Raw genomic sequence first — 17,503 nt, forward strand, 5'->3', positions numbered from 1 at the left:
GCTTCTGTTCAAGTTATTCTCTGTACTAATTTTAGTTTTAGTTGAGCCATTTGAGAAGTACTTAATACCACTGAGACTATAAATTTCCAGATTCAGCTTCCATGTAGCCTGTATTCAGTCATAAAGAGCCGTGTTCTTTGGTCATAGATTTTACCCATAATTCTGTTGAATCACACTGGAGAGCCGTGGATGCTGGCAAGCCCAGAGCCATTACTAGAGTGAACTCACAGCATATAATTACTATGCTAAAACTTTATAACACATTTCTGTGTCTTATAGTAAAATTTTACAAGTAGACACTGAAACTGTTTTCACTCATCACTTTTAATATTTTTATCCCTAGAAAAAAATGCAAGAGTTAGAAGCCAAACTCCGCGAAGAAGAACAGGAAAGGAAACGTATGCAAGCGAAGGCAGCCCAGGTAAGTTAAAATGTGAGCAGGTAGGCTCCTTACATTTCATATTACTCTTTATATATAAATAGATACGTGTGGGCTGCTTCAATTATTTATATTTTGGAATGGTCCTATATGTAAATTTGCAGACCCTGCTTAATATGGAAAATTATAACATTTTTACAGACAACAAGTAAAAGATGAGCAGTTCTTTAGGGTTTTTCAAATTGTGGGCTTCCAATCAGCATTTTTTTGTCTTTTTTTTTTTTTTTTTTTTTTTTTGTCTTTTTTGCCTTTTCCAGGGCCGCACCTGCGGCATATGGAGGTTTCCAGGCTAGGGGTTTAATCAGAGCTGTAGCTGCCAGCCTGCGCCACAGCCACAGCAATGCAGGATCCAAGCCTCGTCTGCAACCTACACCGTAGCTCACAGCAATGCCAGAACCTTAACCCACTGAGCAAGGGCAGGGATCGAACCTGCAACCTCATGGTTCCTAGTCGGATTCATTAACCACTGAGCCACAACGGGAATTCCACCAATCAGCATTTTTTAAAAAACTAATACACTTAAAAATATCAGAGACTGTATACATAGTATAATAGATAATCATGTAAAACTCGTTTTAGTTACTATCAGAAATGTTTGAAAGCTTCATTCAGAATCCTACTTATGGGAGTTCCCGTTGTGGCGCAGTGGTTAACGAATCCAACTAGGAACCATGAGGTTGCGGGTTCGGTCCCTGCCCTTGCTCAGTGGGTTAGCGATCTGGCGTTGCCGTGAGCTGTGGTGTAGGTTGCAGACTCGGCTCGGATCCCGCGTTGCTGTGGCTCTGGTGTAGGCCAGTGGCTACAGCTCCGATTCGACCCCTAGCCTGGGAACCTCCATATGCCGTGGGAGCAGCCCAAGAAATAGCAACAACAACAACAACAACAAAAAAAACAAAAAAAAAAAAAAAAAAAAGAATCCTACTTATGGAGTTCCCATTGTGGCTCAGATGGTTAAGAACCCAATGTAGTCTCTGTGAGAATGCTGATTTGCTGGCTTCCTTCAGTGGGTTAAGGATCCAGTGTTGCTACAAGCTCTGGCATAGGTCACAGATGCGGCTCAGATCTGGTGTTGCTGTGGCTGTGGTATAGGCTGGCAGCTGTAGCTCTGATTTAGTCCCTAGCCTGGGAACTTCCATATGCCATAGGTGCAGCCATAAAAAGAAGAAAAAAAATCTTACTTGTAAGTGCTTCCCTTTTTTTTGGTAGCCTTGAGACACCGGAAGTTGAGATGGTATGCTGCCCAATAGGCTGTGGCCCATGCTAATTCACAAAGGCTACCATGTAAGGAAAATGAGCTCTGCTCGTTCCTAGCCTTGAATTTGATCCCTGGCCATGGCTATCAGGTAGAAGAGTGAGGCAGTGCGAATTCAGAAACATTGAGTTTCTGTGACCAACCAGAACTGCATTTCTAGAAGATAAAGCAACATTTCCATACCCAGCAAATCTTATGCACTAAATAAAATACTTCCATTTATAATGAAGACTCTTCCTATATGAGCTTATTTATTCAAATAACTCTCATGTATTTCCCTCCCCTTTCCAAAGCTTTTAAGTTTTATAACATTTACTACGTATATCTTTTCTCATAATGTAACACAGGAAGCAGGTCCCAATTCCACAACAGTTAGGAGCCTGCAGTTCTGGCTGTGGCCAGATGCCGGCAGTGTCCTGGGCTCACTTCCTAAATGTGCTCACAGGACTGCAGACCTCTGTTACCTCATCCTTGTCATCTTGTCTGTTTCTTCCAGTGCTTCCCAGAGTTCATTGAAACCTGATAGATTTTCGTTCTCAAATATTTACCTCTTGACCAATTCGTATGTATTTTTTACCTTCCTATGCTGAGTTACAGAGTCATGTGGCTTTATTTTGGACCACCAGCAAATTTTGAAATGACTTAATTTCTTTCCCCATTCCACTTTGGGGTAGGCAGGCCACTTTGCTGTGTCTCCGTTTCTTCCTATAACATACAAACTTTCATGTTATGCTTTATATGTGTTGTGAGGGCGAGTTCTATCATCCATGAAATACAGAATTAAACAAGTTCATTATTTTATAAAGTAAAAAGAAAATTATTTTATGGTATTTTTGTTTTGTATTTAGCAGAAAAAAAGTTGTTACTCATGATGTAATATCAGTGGTTTTCAGGTTCCACTAGTGAACACTACTACAGTGGGAAAGCAGCGGCCAGGGTGATAATGTGGACCCAAATCTAGCTAACCCTCATTTGTGTAGTCTCAGGCAAGGTATTTAACCATTAGAGCTTGGGATTTACCACTGATAAAGTGGTCTTCATTTTATATCTTCATAATGTTGGAGAGCTCAAACAGAAAAGATGAGGGAAGCACTTTAAAATGTTAAAATTCAGGAGTTCCCCTTGTGGCTCAGCAGTAACAAACCCAACTAGTATCCATGAGGATGCAGGTTCGATCCCTGACCTCGCTCAGTGGGTTAAGGATCTGACATTGCCGTGTGCTGTGGTGTAGGTTGCAGACATGGCTCGGATCCCGTGTTGCTCTGGCTGTGGAATAGGCCAACAGCTGTACTCCCATTCGACCCCTAGCCTGAGAACTTTCATGTGCTGCAGGTACAGCCCTAAAATGCAAAAAAAATAAAAATGTTAAAACTCTGCTGCATAAACATATGATGAGTACTGGGAAGAACTTAGAAAATTGAAATTGTTCAAATTTTTTTGTTTTGTATACTATTGAAACTCACTGACTTCATAGGTTTTTATGGAATCATAACTATTCAGTTTACTATGTATAAAACGTTAGATGTGTGGGAATGTAGATGCTCCTGAGAGTAGAAATCCCTGTGTTGCTTTTGTCTCTGAATAGATTCTATCCCAGTCATTGGGGGAAGCATTAGTAATGATCTCAGTATTTCTCTTAACTAATCCATTGGTTCTGAGTGTTTGAGCTCCATCATAATTTCCTGACGAACTTTAAAATAATTTTAAAATAAAGATTTCTCCAACCTGAAATGTTTAAAATCATGAAGTCGGGAGAGGCAACTGACGATATGAATTTTTCCTCATCTACTCCAGACAATTGTGATACATAGGCAGATTTGAAAACTACTATGCTAGACAAATACACACACACACACACACACACACATACATATATGTACGTATGTATGTAATTATATTTTTTAAAGGAAGTTGAAACCAGCACTCCTTGTTTGAAATCCTTAGTAATTGTGGAATTTCTACCATAGTAAACTAATGTAGTTACTATGCTTCTAGAGAAAAGGGCTTAAAACACCTTCTGACATACCTTCCAGTTCTTCTGGACATAGATTTCCAGTTTCTTTTTCTTGTATTGTTAAATGTATGAGTTTTTAAAAGAGGAAATGTATTTTGCTCTCCAGCTGCTTTGTGTCTAGCACTGTTGTATATGCCATGCGTGAAGAAAACATTGATCCATTGGTTTGGAGTTAGAAATATTGCCTCTAACACATTAGATATAATTTAAGGACCAATTGCAAAAGAAGGAAAATGGAGCTAAAGGGTTCCAGGCTAAGTGAAAGGTCAAATTAGAACACAATCCCCAAGATGAAATGAGAGACTGGCATTGGTTTTAAATATTGGACAAATGTTGCTGATTTGGTTCAAGACAGTTACACAGCTGTGACGTGTTTTTCAATTAGATACCGCTACAGGTTTTTAACATGTGTTTACATGGCACATATCAAATTTGAATCATAGCTTTTATTTCTGTAGTATTAACTTTAGGCTCTCATATTTTTCCTAGTTGCAGACTGGCCTAGAAACAAATAGACTGATCTTTGAAGATAAGGCAACTTCATGTGTCCCCAATGCAAAAAGAATTAAAAAAAAGAAGTCAAGGCCATCAGAAAAGGTATGAAAACAGAACCAGTAAGTCAAAGTGCTGATTATTATATGGTATAGTTTAGGTAAACCATATGGTAACTCAACCTTGGACAAGTAAATCTCTTTCATTATCGTTTCTTCATTGGGAAAATGGGAGTAAAGTCTACTTCTAAATTTTCATCCTGACAGGGAGATAATATAGATAAAGCCATTTTAGAACTACATAGCATTACACAGATGTCAGTTGTTACTATTCAGTATTGCATTAATTACCTTTTGCTCTTAAAAGTTTGTGTGTGTGTATGTACACACACAACACACACACACAGAACTTCTCTGCTTAGACTATAACTGCTATTTTATCAGGTACTTTTTCTTTCGTAGCCTTTCCTAGGCTAGAATGCATGTTGACAAGTATTATTAGGAGCTCCAGACCATAATGCCATCAGAGGTAAAGCTGATGTTTCAGATTAGTTATATATAGTCATCTTTTATCACCATGTGAGTAAAATTGCTTTTCTTTCTTTTCCATGCAGAAAGGTTCTAGGAACTGTTGTGCTGCACAGCCACATTATAGATTATGCTTGGGTGATATGCCATTTGTAGCCGGGAAGGTGAGTTGGTCCAACTCTAGATTTTTTGTACAACTTAGATCTTTTAATTAAATTCGTTCATCTGCCTGTATCCCTGTAAATGATGCGAACATTTTTCTGCTTTTTTACCAATGTGGATCATAAGATGTGGGAACGAGATGAAGGAAAGGTTTATGGGATGGGGGGTGGGTGGGGCAGAGAGAAAACTAGGGGGTCACTTTAAAGCAGGTAAAAGCATACGTGGATAGGAAGTGATGAACAAAAGCAGAGACCCTGGTTTGGAGAAGGTGTGGTTGCAAATAGGAAAGGGAACGGGAAAGTATATTTTGTAGCCTTGGATGTTTAGTATCAGCCCTGTGGATTTGTTTGTAGATATAGATAGATGTTTAAATGAATAGAAATCACATCCTCTTTGTATCATATGCCTATTACTTATAGGATTCTTTCTAAGAAGCAGTCATACATAGACTTGATTCTTAATTCCTTTCCTGCTTAAAAATGTAGAGATTGTAATTTTATCAAACATCAACAAGCACTGATGGTTTCTAGGAAGTGCCTGACACTGTGTTAATTTATGCCTCTTTTTCATTAATGTTTGTGTTGCTGGTTATTTCATGTATAGAGCTTTGAATACTCAACTAGATTATGAGTTCAAGAGGCTTGGGGAGTAAATTTTAAGTTTATAGATCTGTTCATTTATTTTAGGCCCACAGTAAATCCTCAGCGAAAACTTGGGGAATGAACTCTTTCCCAGCTTTTCCACTTGCCTGCTGTAGATGGGTGAGGCACAAATCCCTTTTGAAAAGTTTTGCCCCTGGCTCTGTACCATCCTTAACTTTATATTTAACCTCTTCTCAGACTGCATACCATCTTTTGGCCTACATTATTTCTTTCATTTCTTTCTCCTAACCAAAGTTCTTTTAGTTTGCCATAGAATGTTTGAGTTGGGTTGGAAACAGTTTCTCAAAGGACATCCAGCTGCATCAGAACCACTGATGGTGCATTTGGAAAAGCAGATTACAAAGCCCCACCACAATTCAACTAAATCAGAATTTTCTGGATGCGGGGCCTAGAAAGTATATTTAATGATACCCCAGTCTCAGTCTCATGTTCACTTAGATTTAGGACCCACTTAGTACTGTTGCCTGTCCAGTGTTTTCATTGTGTAAACCTCCAGAATAACGATTGTATACTCTGTCCAAATGCATCTCCTGATGAGGCCGCATTATACCTCAAACGGCCCTTCGCATTTCTCAACAGCTTCATTTGAAAGTTCTTAAGTGAGATGAAATGTCACTATAAATTCTACTCGTTGGTCTTTTTTCTGCTCTCAGAGATCCACATAGACCAAATAAACCCTTGATTATAGGAAAATTTAAAAACTTGAAGAAAGCTTTATCTTTCTTATCTCTTTATCCTAGGTTATAAACAATTACTTTTCTTCAGCTGTTCTTCATAAGATGTGCTCTATGAGTTTCGTTATCACGTCATCACTCCCTTTCCTTCCTGAATCACATATGCCTTCTGAGTGTGTGATGAGCACAGAATTGTCTTTGTTTTGTCACGTTCTGTATAATCTGTTAACTCAGCCTAGCATCACATTAACGTCACAGGGAAGCCACAGCTTCCCTTTCATTCATTGATTTTAGAGCCAACTTAGTAACAGGTCTTTTGTACAGAAAATTTTTTTTCTTTTCTTTTTATGGCCTCACCTGTGGCATAATGGACGTTCTTGGGCCAGGGGTCAAATCGGAGCTGCAGCTGCCAGCCTGTGCCACAACCACAGCAATACTGAATCAGAGCCGCATCTGAGACCTGCGCCGCAGCTTGTGGCAATGCCGGATCCTTAATCCACTGAGCAAGGCCAGGAATCAAACCTGCATCCTCGTGGACACTATGTGGGGTTTTTAACCCACGAGCCACAATGGGAACTCCTATACAGAATTTTTAATCAAATAAAACACTCTACACCCTATCCCACGTTAGAGTCTGGTTCATTCTTCCATTATGTTTGTGTTACCCCCAAAGTTAATTTGTCTGTCTTTGGTGATACTCGTTGAGATCATTAATACAGAAGTTGAACAGGACAAGCTCAAAGATAAGGCTTTTCGACCTGAGCTTTTCTTTTAAAGTTGTAATTTGTACTTTTTGGGAAATAGTATTCAAACATATAAGAATGTGCTATCGTTTAAATGTTTCCCAAATTATCTGTTGTGGAAGACCTGTTATTATTTTTAATTATACATTATCATAAACCAATGCATTTATAAAATGCAACAAAAGTAAATAACTAGAAAAAATAAAATTTAAAAGGCAAAATACAAGTTCCAGTTTTTTTGAAGGTTGTGGTAATTTCTGCTCTAGAACAAAGTGATTCAGTTGTGCATGTACACACATCCATTCTCTTTCAGGTTCTTTTCACACATAGATTATCGCAGAACATTGGGTAGATTCCCTGTGCTATACACCTGACCCTGTTGGCCAGTCATTCCATGTGCCTCTGTGCATATGCCAATCCCAAACCCCCAGTCCATCCCTCCCCACCCCCACCTGTCCCTTTTGGAAACCATAAGTTTTTCAAAGTCTGTGAGTCTGTTTCTCTTGTGCAGATAAGTTTATTTGTATTGTTTTTATTAGATTCCACATATAAGTGATTTCATGTGATATTTGTTTTTGTCTGTCTTACTTTGTATGCTGCACATGGCATTATTTCTGTACTTTTTTATGGCCGAGTAGTATTCCATTGTATGTATGTACCACATCTTCTTTATCCTTTCCTCCGTCAGTGGACATTTAGGTTGTTCCATGTCTTGGCTATTGTATATAGTGCTGCAGTGAACATTGGGTGCACGTATCTTTTCAAATTACAGATTTCTCCAGATGGATGCCCAGGATTGGGATTGCTGGATCATAAGGTAGTTCTATTTTTAGCGTTTGAGGAACCTCCATACTGTTTTCCATAGCAGTTAGAGCAATTTACATTTCCACCAACAGTTTAAGATGGTTCCTTTTTCTCCACACTCTCTCCAGCACTTATTGTTTGTAGACTTTTTGATTATGGCCATTCTAGCTGGTATAAGGTGGTATGTCACAGTAATTTGGATTTGCAGTCCTCTAAGAATTAGTGATATTGAGCATTTTTTCATGTGCTTACTGGCCATCCGTATGTCTTCTTTGGAGAAATGTGTTTAGGTCTGCCCATTTTTTATTGGGTTGGTTTTTTGATATTGAGCTGCAAGTGGTTTTGTATGTTTTGGAGATGAATCCTTTGTCATTTGCTTCACTTGCAAATATTTTCTTCCATTCTGTGGGTTGTCTCTTGATTTTGTTTATGGTTTCCTTTGCTGAGCAAAAGCTTTTAGGTTTAATTAGGTCCCATTTGTTTATTTTTGTTTTTATTTTCATTACTCTAGGAGGTGGATCTGAGAAAGTAATTGCTATAGTTTATGTCAGAGTATTCAGCCTATGTTTTCCTCTAAGAGTTGTATAGTATCTGGTCTTACATTTAGGTCTTTAATCCATTTTGGGTTTATTTTTGTGTATGGTGTTAGGGCGTGTTCTAACTCCGTTCTTTTGCATGTAGCTGTACAGTTTTCCCAGCATCACTTTTTTTCTTAATGGTTACACCTGCAGCATATGGAAATGCCCAGGCTAGGGGTCAAATCGGAGCTGCAGCTGCCAGCCTACGCCACAGCCAGAGCAACTTGGGATCCAAGCTATGTCTGCAACCTATACCACAGCTCATGCAACACTGAATCCTTAACCCACTGAGCAAGGCCAGGGAATCAAACCTGCATCTTCGTGGACTAGTCAGGTTCTTAACCTGCTGAGCTACAGTGGGAACTCCCCCAGCACCACTTATTGAAGAGACTGTCTTCCCCATTGTATATTCTTGCCTTCTTTGTTGTATGTTCGTTGACCATAGGAGCGAGGGTTTATTTCTGGGCTCTCTATCCAGTTCTCTTATCTATGTTCCTGCTTTTGTGCCAGTAATACACTGTTTATAGTATAGTCTGAAGTCATGGAGCCTTATTCCTCAAGCTTCATTCTTCTTCCTCAGGATTGCTTTGTCTCTCTGGAATCTTTTGTGTTTCCATACAGATTTTTTTAAATTTGTTGTATTTCTTTGAAAAATGCCAATGGTAATTTGATACCAATTGCGTTGAATATGTAGATTGCCTTAAGTAGTATTGTCATTTGGACAATATTGATTCTTCCAATCCAAGAGATGGTGTAACTTTCCATCTGTTTTTGTCATCTTTGGTTTCTCTCATCAGTGTCTCAATAGTTTTCAAAGTACAGGTCTTTTGTCTCTTTAGGTAGGTTTATTTCTAGGTATTTTATTCTTTTTGATGCAATGGTAAATGGGATTGTTTCCCTAATTTCTCTTACTGATCTGTCATTGTTGGCATATAGACATGCAGTAGATTTCTGTGTATTAATTTTGTATCCTGAAACTTTACCAAATTCTTAACAGTTTTCTGGTAGCATCTTTAGGATTTTTTATGTGTAGTATCATGTTATCTGCAAATAGGGATAGTTTTGCTTCTTCCTTTCCAATTTGGATTTTTTTTTCCTTTGATTGCTGTGGCTAGGACTTCCAAAACTATGTTGAATGAAAGTGGCAAGAGTGGATGGACATCCTTGTCTTGTTCCTGATCTTTGAGGAAAATCTTTCAGCTTTTCACCATTGAAAATGATGTTAGTTGGGGGTTTGTGATATGTGACCTTTATTATGTTGAGGTAGATGCCATCTGTGCCTACTTTATGAGAAGTTTTTATCATAAATGGGTATTGAATTGTATCAAAAGCTTTCAAAAGCTTTTTATGCCTCTGTTGAGATGAGGGTATGGTTTTTATTCTTCAATGTGCTATAACGCATTGATTGGTTTGTGGATATTGAAGAATCCTTGTATCCCTGGGATAAATCCCACTTGATCATGGGATATAATCCTCTTAATGTACTGTTGTATGTATTTTAGGTAGAAGTCTTGTGTCAGATATGTGGTTTATAAATATATTCTCCCAGTCTGCACCTTTTCCTTCATGCTCTTAACAGACAAAACAGAAGCTTGTCATTTTGATGAAATCCAGTTAATTGATTTTTCATTGGTTTTGTGTGTGTGTGTGTGTGCACGCACACGCATCATGCTTTTACTGCCTAGACTTAGATCCTACAGAGGCTTATGTTTTCATTTATGGTTCATAGTTTTATATTTTACATTTAAATTTATGATCCACTTGATTTTTTTTTTTTTTTTTTTTTTTTTTTTTTTTTTTTTGCTGTGCCCACAGCATGTGAAAGTTTCTAGGCCCAGGGGTCAAACCCACACCACAGCAGCAACCTGAGCTGCATCAGTGACAAAGCCGATCCTTAACCCTCTGCACCACAAGGTAACTGCTAAAGTAATTTTTGTATACCGTGTGAGACTTACTAGGTCCAGGTTTATTTTTCATTGTTCCATTGATATATATGTTTGTCTTTGCCAGTACCATACTGTCTTGATTATTGTAGCTCTTATAGTAAGTTTTAACATCAGGGAGGGGATCATTTCTTTTTCAAAATTCTTTTAGCTCTCCTAGTTCCTTTGCCTTCCCATGTGAATTTAATGTAGGGGAAAAAAAAAAGCCTTATTGGTATTTTTACAGGAACTTTTATTATACCTACAGATCAGTTTGGGAGAATTGATGTCCTTATTATGTTGAATCTTTCAAGTCATGAGAATGGTATATCTGAATTGTTTTGATTTCTCATTTCTCTCATCAGTGTTTGTAATTTTCATCATTATTAGTCCCATACCTATTTTATTAAGTATATATTCAAGTTTTTTTGAACAATTGTAAATTGTGTTGTGTTTTAATTTCAGTTTCTACATGATAATTGCTAGTATATTTGAGTTTTATATGTTGATCTTACAGTCTGTGACTTTGCTAAATTAATAGTCTTAGGATTTTTTTTTTTTTTTTTGTATTACTTAAGCTCTTGTATGCAAAGAAGCATGTCATCTGTAAAGGGGGATAGTTTTATTTCTTCATTTTTGTGTGCCTTTTATTTCCTTTCTTGACTTAACTGCACTGGCTGGGATTTCCTATATTTTGTTATAAGTAAAGAGCGATGGCAGCAGACATCTTTGCCTTTTTTCCCGTCTTGAGGGGAAAGCATTCGTTCTTTCACCAGTAAGTATATTAGTGGTTGGTTCTTTGTCTATGCTTTTTGTCAGCTTGAGGGAATTTATCTCTGCTCCTACTTTGCTGAAAGTTTACACCCTTAATGGGTGTTGGGTTTTTTCAAATGCTTTTCTTCATCAAATGATATGGTTATGTGATGTTTCTTTTTTACCTTGTTAATATGCTGGAATACATTGATTGGTTTACAAATACAGAACTAACGTTGCATTCCTAGAAAAACCCCCACCTGCATGTGGTGTATACTTCTTTGTATATATGTTGCTGGACTCAATTTGCTACCTAGGAACAAAAACTAGGATAAAAAGAGCATCTGTTTAGCTTAGCAGAGTAGTTTGCAAACCTGATCAGAATCAACTGGCAGACATTTAAATATGCATTAGCCTTGACTCCACACTGATCCAGTTCAGAGTGCTGCTTAGGAATCTGCATTTTAAACAGTCTGTCTAACTGGTGCTTATGGAGCCAAGTTGGCCCAGCCATCTGTTTGTAAGTTGAAATGGCACATCAAGACTAATGTTCAAAACAAAAACAAAAATTTTGAGAAGGTTAATGGGGTTTTCCTGTTTTATGTGACAGTCTTGAACTTAGGGGTTCCTACTATTTGATGATAGAGAAGTAAATATAGTAACAATCCCTCCACCTGGAAGTATATAACAAACACTATTAAATAAGTGAAATAGATGCGATGTCATAGGTGATCTGAGGGTGAACCAATTAATTACCTGGCGGTTTTAAGAAAGTCTTTACAAATCATATGTTTGAACCAGGCATTAAAAATGGTATAAAAATAGGCACACAAAAAAATGGAATCTGCAGGAGTTCCTGTCGTGGCACAGTGGTTAACAAATCCGACTAGGAACCATGAGGTTGCAGGTTCGATCCCTGCCCTTGCTCAGTGGGTCAAGGTTCCTGCGTTGCTGTGGCTCTGGTGTAGGCCGGTGGCTACAGCTCCGATTAGACCCCTAGCCTGGGAACCTCCATATGCCGCGGGAGCGGCCCAAGAAATGGCAAAAAGACAAAAAAAAAAAAAAATTAAAAAAAAGAAAAAAAAAAAAGAAATCCTTTGGAGTTTCCGTCGTGGCGCAGTGGTTAACGAATCCTACTAGGAACCATGAGGTTGCGGGTTCGATCCCTGCCCTTGCTCAGTGGGTTAAGGATCCAGCATTGCCGTGAGCTGTGGTGTAGGTCGCAGATGCGGCTCGGATCCCGCGTTGCTGTGGCTCTGGCGTAGGCTGGCAGCTACAGCTCCGATTCGACCCCTGGCCTGGGAATCTCCATATGCCGCGGGAGCGGCCCAAAGAAATAGCAAAAAGACCAAAAAAAAATGGAATCTGCAGATACAGTTCATTCAAATTAACAGAGAGCTGTTAGGAGGCAGCAGGACATGAGTCGAAGGAGAAGTTGCAGCCCAGTGCTACAGGGCCTTGTTCCCTGTGCTGAGGAGTGTTGGCATTAGAGTCAGGGAGTGTAACACAAGGATTCCAAATAGGAGAACAGCACAATCAGAGTAATATTTTAGGGGGATAACTGATAGCACTATGGAGTTAAGAGACTGAAGAGGGGTTGGAAGCAGGGTAACAGCTGGCATGTTCTTCCATAGCTAATAAAAATGGGCAGTGAGCCAAGTGAATGACCATCAGGTGGAGAGTAAGAGGCAGAGTGGAGATATTCCAAAGATTTGATTAATTGATTTACTGTAGATAAAAGTTTTGTATCATAGACTTTTTTTGCAGGGGCGAAGAGGATCTTTTTACCCAGGTTGGGGGTAAAAAGAGAACATTTATAGAAGATGTGGCTTCAGTTAATTAGTTTGCATTTTCTCCAGTCCACCAGCCCCAGCCATGCTGTGGTAGCCAATGTTCAGCATGTCTTGCATCTAATGAAGCAACACAGTAAAGTCTTGTGCAATGATCGAGTAATCAACAACGTTCCTTTGGCAAAGCAAGTGCCTTCACGAGGTGGGAAAAGCAAGAAGTCAGCAACGCCTCCCTCCTCCAGCAGCATTAATGAAGAACTCTCAGAAGTCTTACAGACTTTACAAGATGAATTTGGGCAGATGAGCTTGTGAGTTTCAATTTCTTGTATTTTTAACTACATTTAATTCTAAGACATTTTAACTTTTTGGTGACTTTATTCTTTCATACTTCAGTACTTTAAGAAATACTTGTTGAACACAATCCTTGCATCAACCGCTGAACATGCTACTGAGACTTTAACAAAAATAGCTGTTCTAAATCAAGTCTTGTTTTTCTGTTACTATTAAATGTTTTGAAGACCAGGATTTACATTTAAGTTTTATTTTCTTGTTTGGGAGCATCTCATACATTGAATTTACCTAGACGTGACTGATATTTAGGAAGTGAGTGAAGAATGAGATATCTAGACTGCCCTTTGCTACACGTGTAAGCTCTTGTGGGAGTGGCACGTATATAAATAATTAGCTCTTGGAAATTAAGAACTCTTTGCATTTGCCTCCAGTACCTTTTTTGGACTTTTAAACTATCTCTAATAATACGGAGATTTGTGCTCTATTTTAAAAAATTGAGTTTGTTTTTTAATGCACAGAGCAGTGGTCCCATGGTGAGAGAGGTAGTGGACTCAACCAGGTAACATAGGAAACTTAAGCCCTCCTTCTGTTTTTTATATAGTGACCACCAGCAGCTTGCAAAACTTATCCAAGAATCACCAACTGTTGAACTGAAAGACAACCTAGAGTGCGAACTGGAGGCATTAGTGGGAAGGATGGAGGCAAAAGCCAATCAGATAACTAAAGTTCGAAAATATCAAGCCCAGGTAATTCCATTTTCCTTTACTTGTTTCTAATGATTGAAAAACAAGAATGAAACAGAACAGAAACTATTTTCTTCAAATACATTAATTGACGACACTATAAGTACATCATGGATAGACAGCTATAGGAAGTAGGTCTTTAGTGTAGACATGAATTAATTGTGCTCATTAATTATTAACTGGTATTTTTTTATCATCTAAAATACATCTTTCAAGTACTAAATATATTTAATATTTTATATGAACAAACTCACCTGTGATGAACTTAAATGACTCTGAGTCTCTTTTTTTTTTGGTCTTTTTGCCATTTCTTGGGCTGCTCCCACGGCATATGGAGGTTCCCAGGCTAGGGGTCGAATCAGAGGTGTAGCCGCTGGCCTACACCAGACCCACAGTAACATGGGATCCGAGCCGCGTCTGCAGTCTACACCACACGGCAATGCCAGATCCTTAGCCCACTGAGCAAGGCCAGGGATCGAACCCGCAACTTCATGGTACCTAGTCGGATTCGTTAACCACTGAGCCACGATGGGAACTCCAACTCTGAGTTCTTTAAAAGAACTGAGAAGTTCGTAATTTCTAAAGGAATAAATCGGATATAAACAAGTGAAAAAAACTGTACTTAGTTATATTACTATTTATATTAAATTAGTAAAACAGCCATTTACTTAGTATCTGCTAAGCGCAGTGGGAAGTCACACTAAGGGTTTTCATCTAGAGAGAAGTGTGATGATTGAAGCATTTAAGAGATTACTGTGACTGCCGGGAGGTGGGTGGAGACAGACCAACCGAGGCTCAGATCACGAGGCCATTTGCACTTTATCAGAGGTTACTGGTGACTGCAGTTGGGAGAAGTAGACAGATTTGAGGTGAGTCTTGGAAGTAGAAGTATGAGGACTTCTTGCTGTTGGATGTCATGTGTAGGGAGAGGACAGTAGAACTGATGACTGCAAAAGTTCACATATTAAAAAAATAGGAGTTCCCGTTGTGACTCGGCAGGTTAAGAACCTGACTAGCATCCATGAGGATACAGGTTCGATCCCTGGCCTCTTGCTCAGTGGGTTCATAAGGGTCCAACGTTACTGCAAGGTGTGGTGTATGTAGATCATACCCTCAGATCCCGAGTTGCTGTGGCTGTGGCCTTGGCTGGTAGCTCAACTCCAATTCAGCCCTTAGCCTGGGAACTTCGATGTGCCACAGGCACAGCCGAAAATGAATTAATACAAGCGATTCCTGTAGGAGTCATGACCTGATTTGTTTTTCTGTTCATTAAATTTAACTTTATTCTTCCAGGCCCTGAAGTACAAATAAAGCTCCCTGTTTGAAATTATTCTTGAAAATAGTGAAATAATGAAATTAAAAATCCTTTTCAGAAGTGTGCCAGGTTAAGGATCTGGCATTGTCACTGCAGTGGCCTGGGTTGCTGCTGTGGCACGGGTTCATTCCCTCACCCGGGAACTTCCATATGCTGTGGGCACGGCCAGAAGAAAAATTCTTTGCATGGTATTAATACATTACCTTTATATCCCTTTATCCATCTGGAAAATGCTTCTTTGTCTGCTCAGACTAGTTTCTAGAATGCCTTTCCCCTCGTTTATTAAAATCCTTCCTGTTTTTCATTTCCTGTATCAGATGTTTTGCTTCCTCCATGAGACCGTCCCCCCAGCTCCCTTGCTTCTCACTTGCCCTGTTCTGCCCTAACTTGATACAGCATCAGAATTCATGTGTTTACTCTTGTGTACATGTTTTTATGTCACTATATATTTTAAACACTTTGAGTGTTAACTGACTAGTACAATAGATGTTTGAAGCTTTTAAATAAACTACACCCAGAAGATATACATTAAAAGTACCGGTTTTCAGGAGGATATGTTTTTCCTTAGTTTTTCCTTTTTTCTCTATGTTGGTTATTTGTTGTAGCTGGAGAAACAGAAGATAGAGAAGCAGAAGAGGGAGTTAAGAACCACCAAAAAGACTCTTGATGAAGAAGGAAATAGCAGCAGCCGTTCTTCTGCAACCACTGGGACCATAAATAAGAAGGACTTTGCCAAACCGAGACCTGGAGAAAAAAGCAGGAAAAATCTTCAGTTATTGAAGGACATGCAAACTATACAGAATTCATTACAAAGCAATAATTTGTGTTGGGATTACTGAGTGGTACCAGGTCATTTTTTATTCACATATTCTGTACCCCATCAATCAGATGCTGACAGTTTACTTTCCAGGTCTCATACTCTCTTTTGTTGGAATTAATTAATAGCAGGTGTTAAGGGGCCATCGCTTCATTACACGGGCTTCTTGTGTTACGTATCATAATTAAATGTTAAACCATCTAAATGGAAACCAGGGGAGTTTTAAAGGCTGAGAAGCCACCCATACTCTGTTTCTTTGAGATGAATTTGCTGTACTGAAATGTTGCACTTTGTAAACAAATTACCAATTTTTTATTTGTGGGCGTGGTTTTTTTTTAAATAGTTCTATATATCTAAGTAAAATTAGGTTTAAATTATCAAAACATGAGGCTGTCCCATAGGCAGTCTTTGAAACGTCTCATTTCTAAATCTTCTGGCATGAATCGCCCATTTCTCCTTTTCAATGCAGCCATTAAAATACACCTTGCTTTGACTATTGATGGAAGTTTTCTATATTTAAATATTTATACATATTTAAGAGGATTGTTTTGTTTCGCTTTTTGAGATTTCAGACATTGATCAATATTAAATACACTTGTAATGATGTTAATCCATTTTTTTTTAAAGCAAAGCATTCATTTTAAGTCAGTTAACTGAAAATAAGAAAGCATTTTTAAAGCTAAACAGATTGTTAATGAAATAAGTGAGGTTTTGGAATGAAAAGAATAGGGGTATTGTAAACATTTGTATTTTTAAATAATACCTGTGTAATCATGCTATTCACTTCAAGGCATTATGGTTTTTAATCTTAAAACTTGGAAGAATCCCTTGGATATTTACTTTTATTGGTGTACAGTGTGAGTGCAGTATTAACTGTACCCATGCAGCTGTCATTGTTAATGATGTAAATCATAATTTTGAATAGATCAAGACATGTTAACTTTTATAAATCTACCACTGAAATCAATAAAGCAACTTTTTGAAGGAAACACTGAAATTTTCCTTAACAGCCTGTTAATAAAGGCTTTGTTGTAATCTCAGAAAATGCATTCTTAAATAGGACATTAATGTATTATGAGAAACATAACATGGTACTTAATACATAATTTACTTGGCCTTTCTCATACTTACATAGAAACTAGGCCCAACAAGACCAAATTACCTCATGGTGTATGATAGGATACTCTTAAGAGTACTAATGAATATGTTTACTAGATATTTAACAGATTCCTTTTTATGCCTCCCCTGGGTTTGCAATGGGAGTTCTACGATGTTATCTAAACAGCCAATGTAAATTGTAGTGTGGCTGGCTGGGCACTAAGCTTATTAGGTCTCTTACCGAATTGTCTACAAAGTTCTTAACTAAGTGTCCTTAGCTTTGGGGGTATTTATGAATCTCAAAGTTGTATGTACACTTGTGCTCACATGCACAATTTTTTACTTGGAAGAAAGATACGCTGTAGACATTTGAATTACGCAGTCCAGCACCGTGTGTGGTGGCATGGGAAGGCAGGGCATGGCAGAG

The 17,503-nt window shown here is 38.4% G+C and overlaps 1 protein-coding gene across 2 annotated transcripts in view; it reads left to right on the plus strand.

Annotated features, from left to right (window-relative positions):
• Positions 1-16,975, plus strand: part of CEP57 (centrosomal protein 57) — a 45,350-nt gene extending 28,375 nt beyond the window's left edge. For both annotated transcript variants that reach the window (XM_021062690.1, XM_021062689.1), the window contains exons 7-12: positions 344-421; positions 4,195-4,302; positions 4,811-4,888; positions 12,882-13,120; positions 13,705-13,849; positions 15,767-16,975. In XM_021062690.1, coding sequence (XP_020918349.1) covers positions 344-421; positions 4,195-4,302; positions 4,811-4,888; positions 12,882-13,120; positions 13,705-13,849; positions 15,767-16,000 — 882 coding nt within the window. In that variant the 3' untranslated portion in view covers positions 16,001-16,975. The remainder of the gene's footprint in view (positions 1-343; positions 422-4,194; positions 4,303-4,810; positions 4,889-12,881; positions 13,121-13,704; positions 13,850-15,766) is intronic.

Source organism: Sus scrofa, chromosome 9 (assembly GCF_000003025.6).
Source record: "Sus scrofa isolate TJ Tabasco breed Duroc chromosome 9, Sscrofa11.1, whole genome shotgun sequence".
NCBI lineage: Eukaryota > Metazoa > Chordata > Mammalia > Artiodactyla > Suidae > Sus > Sus scrofa.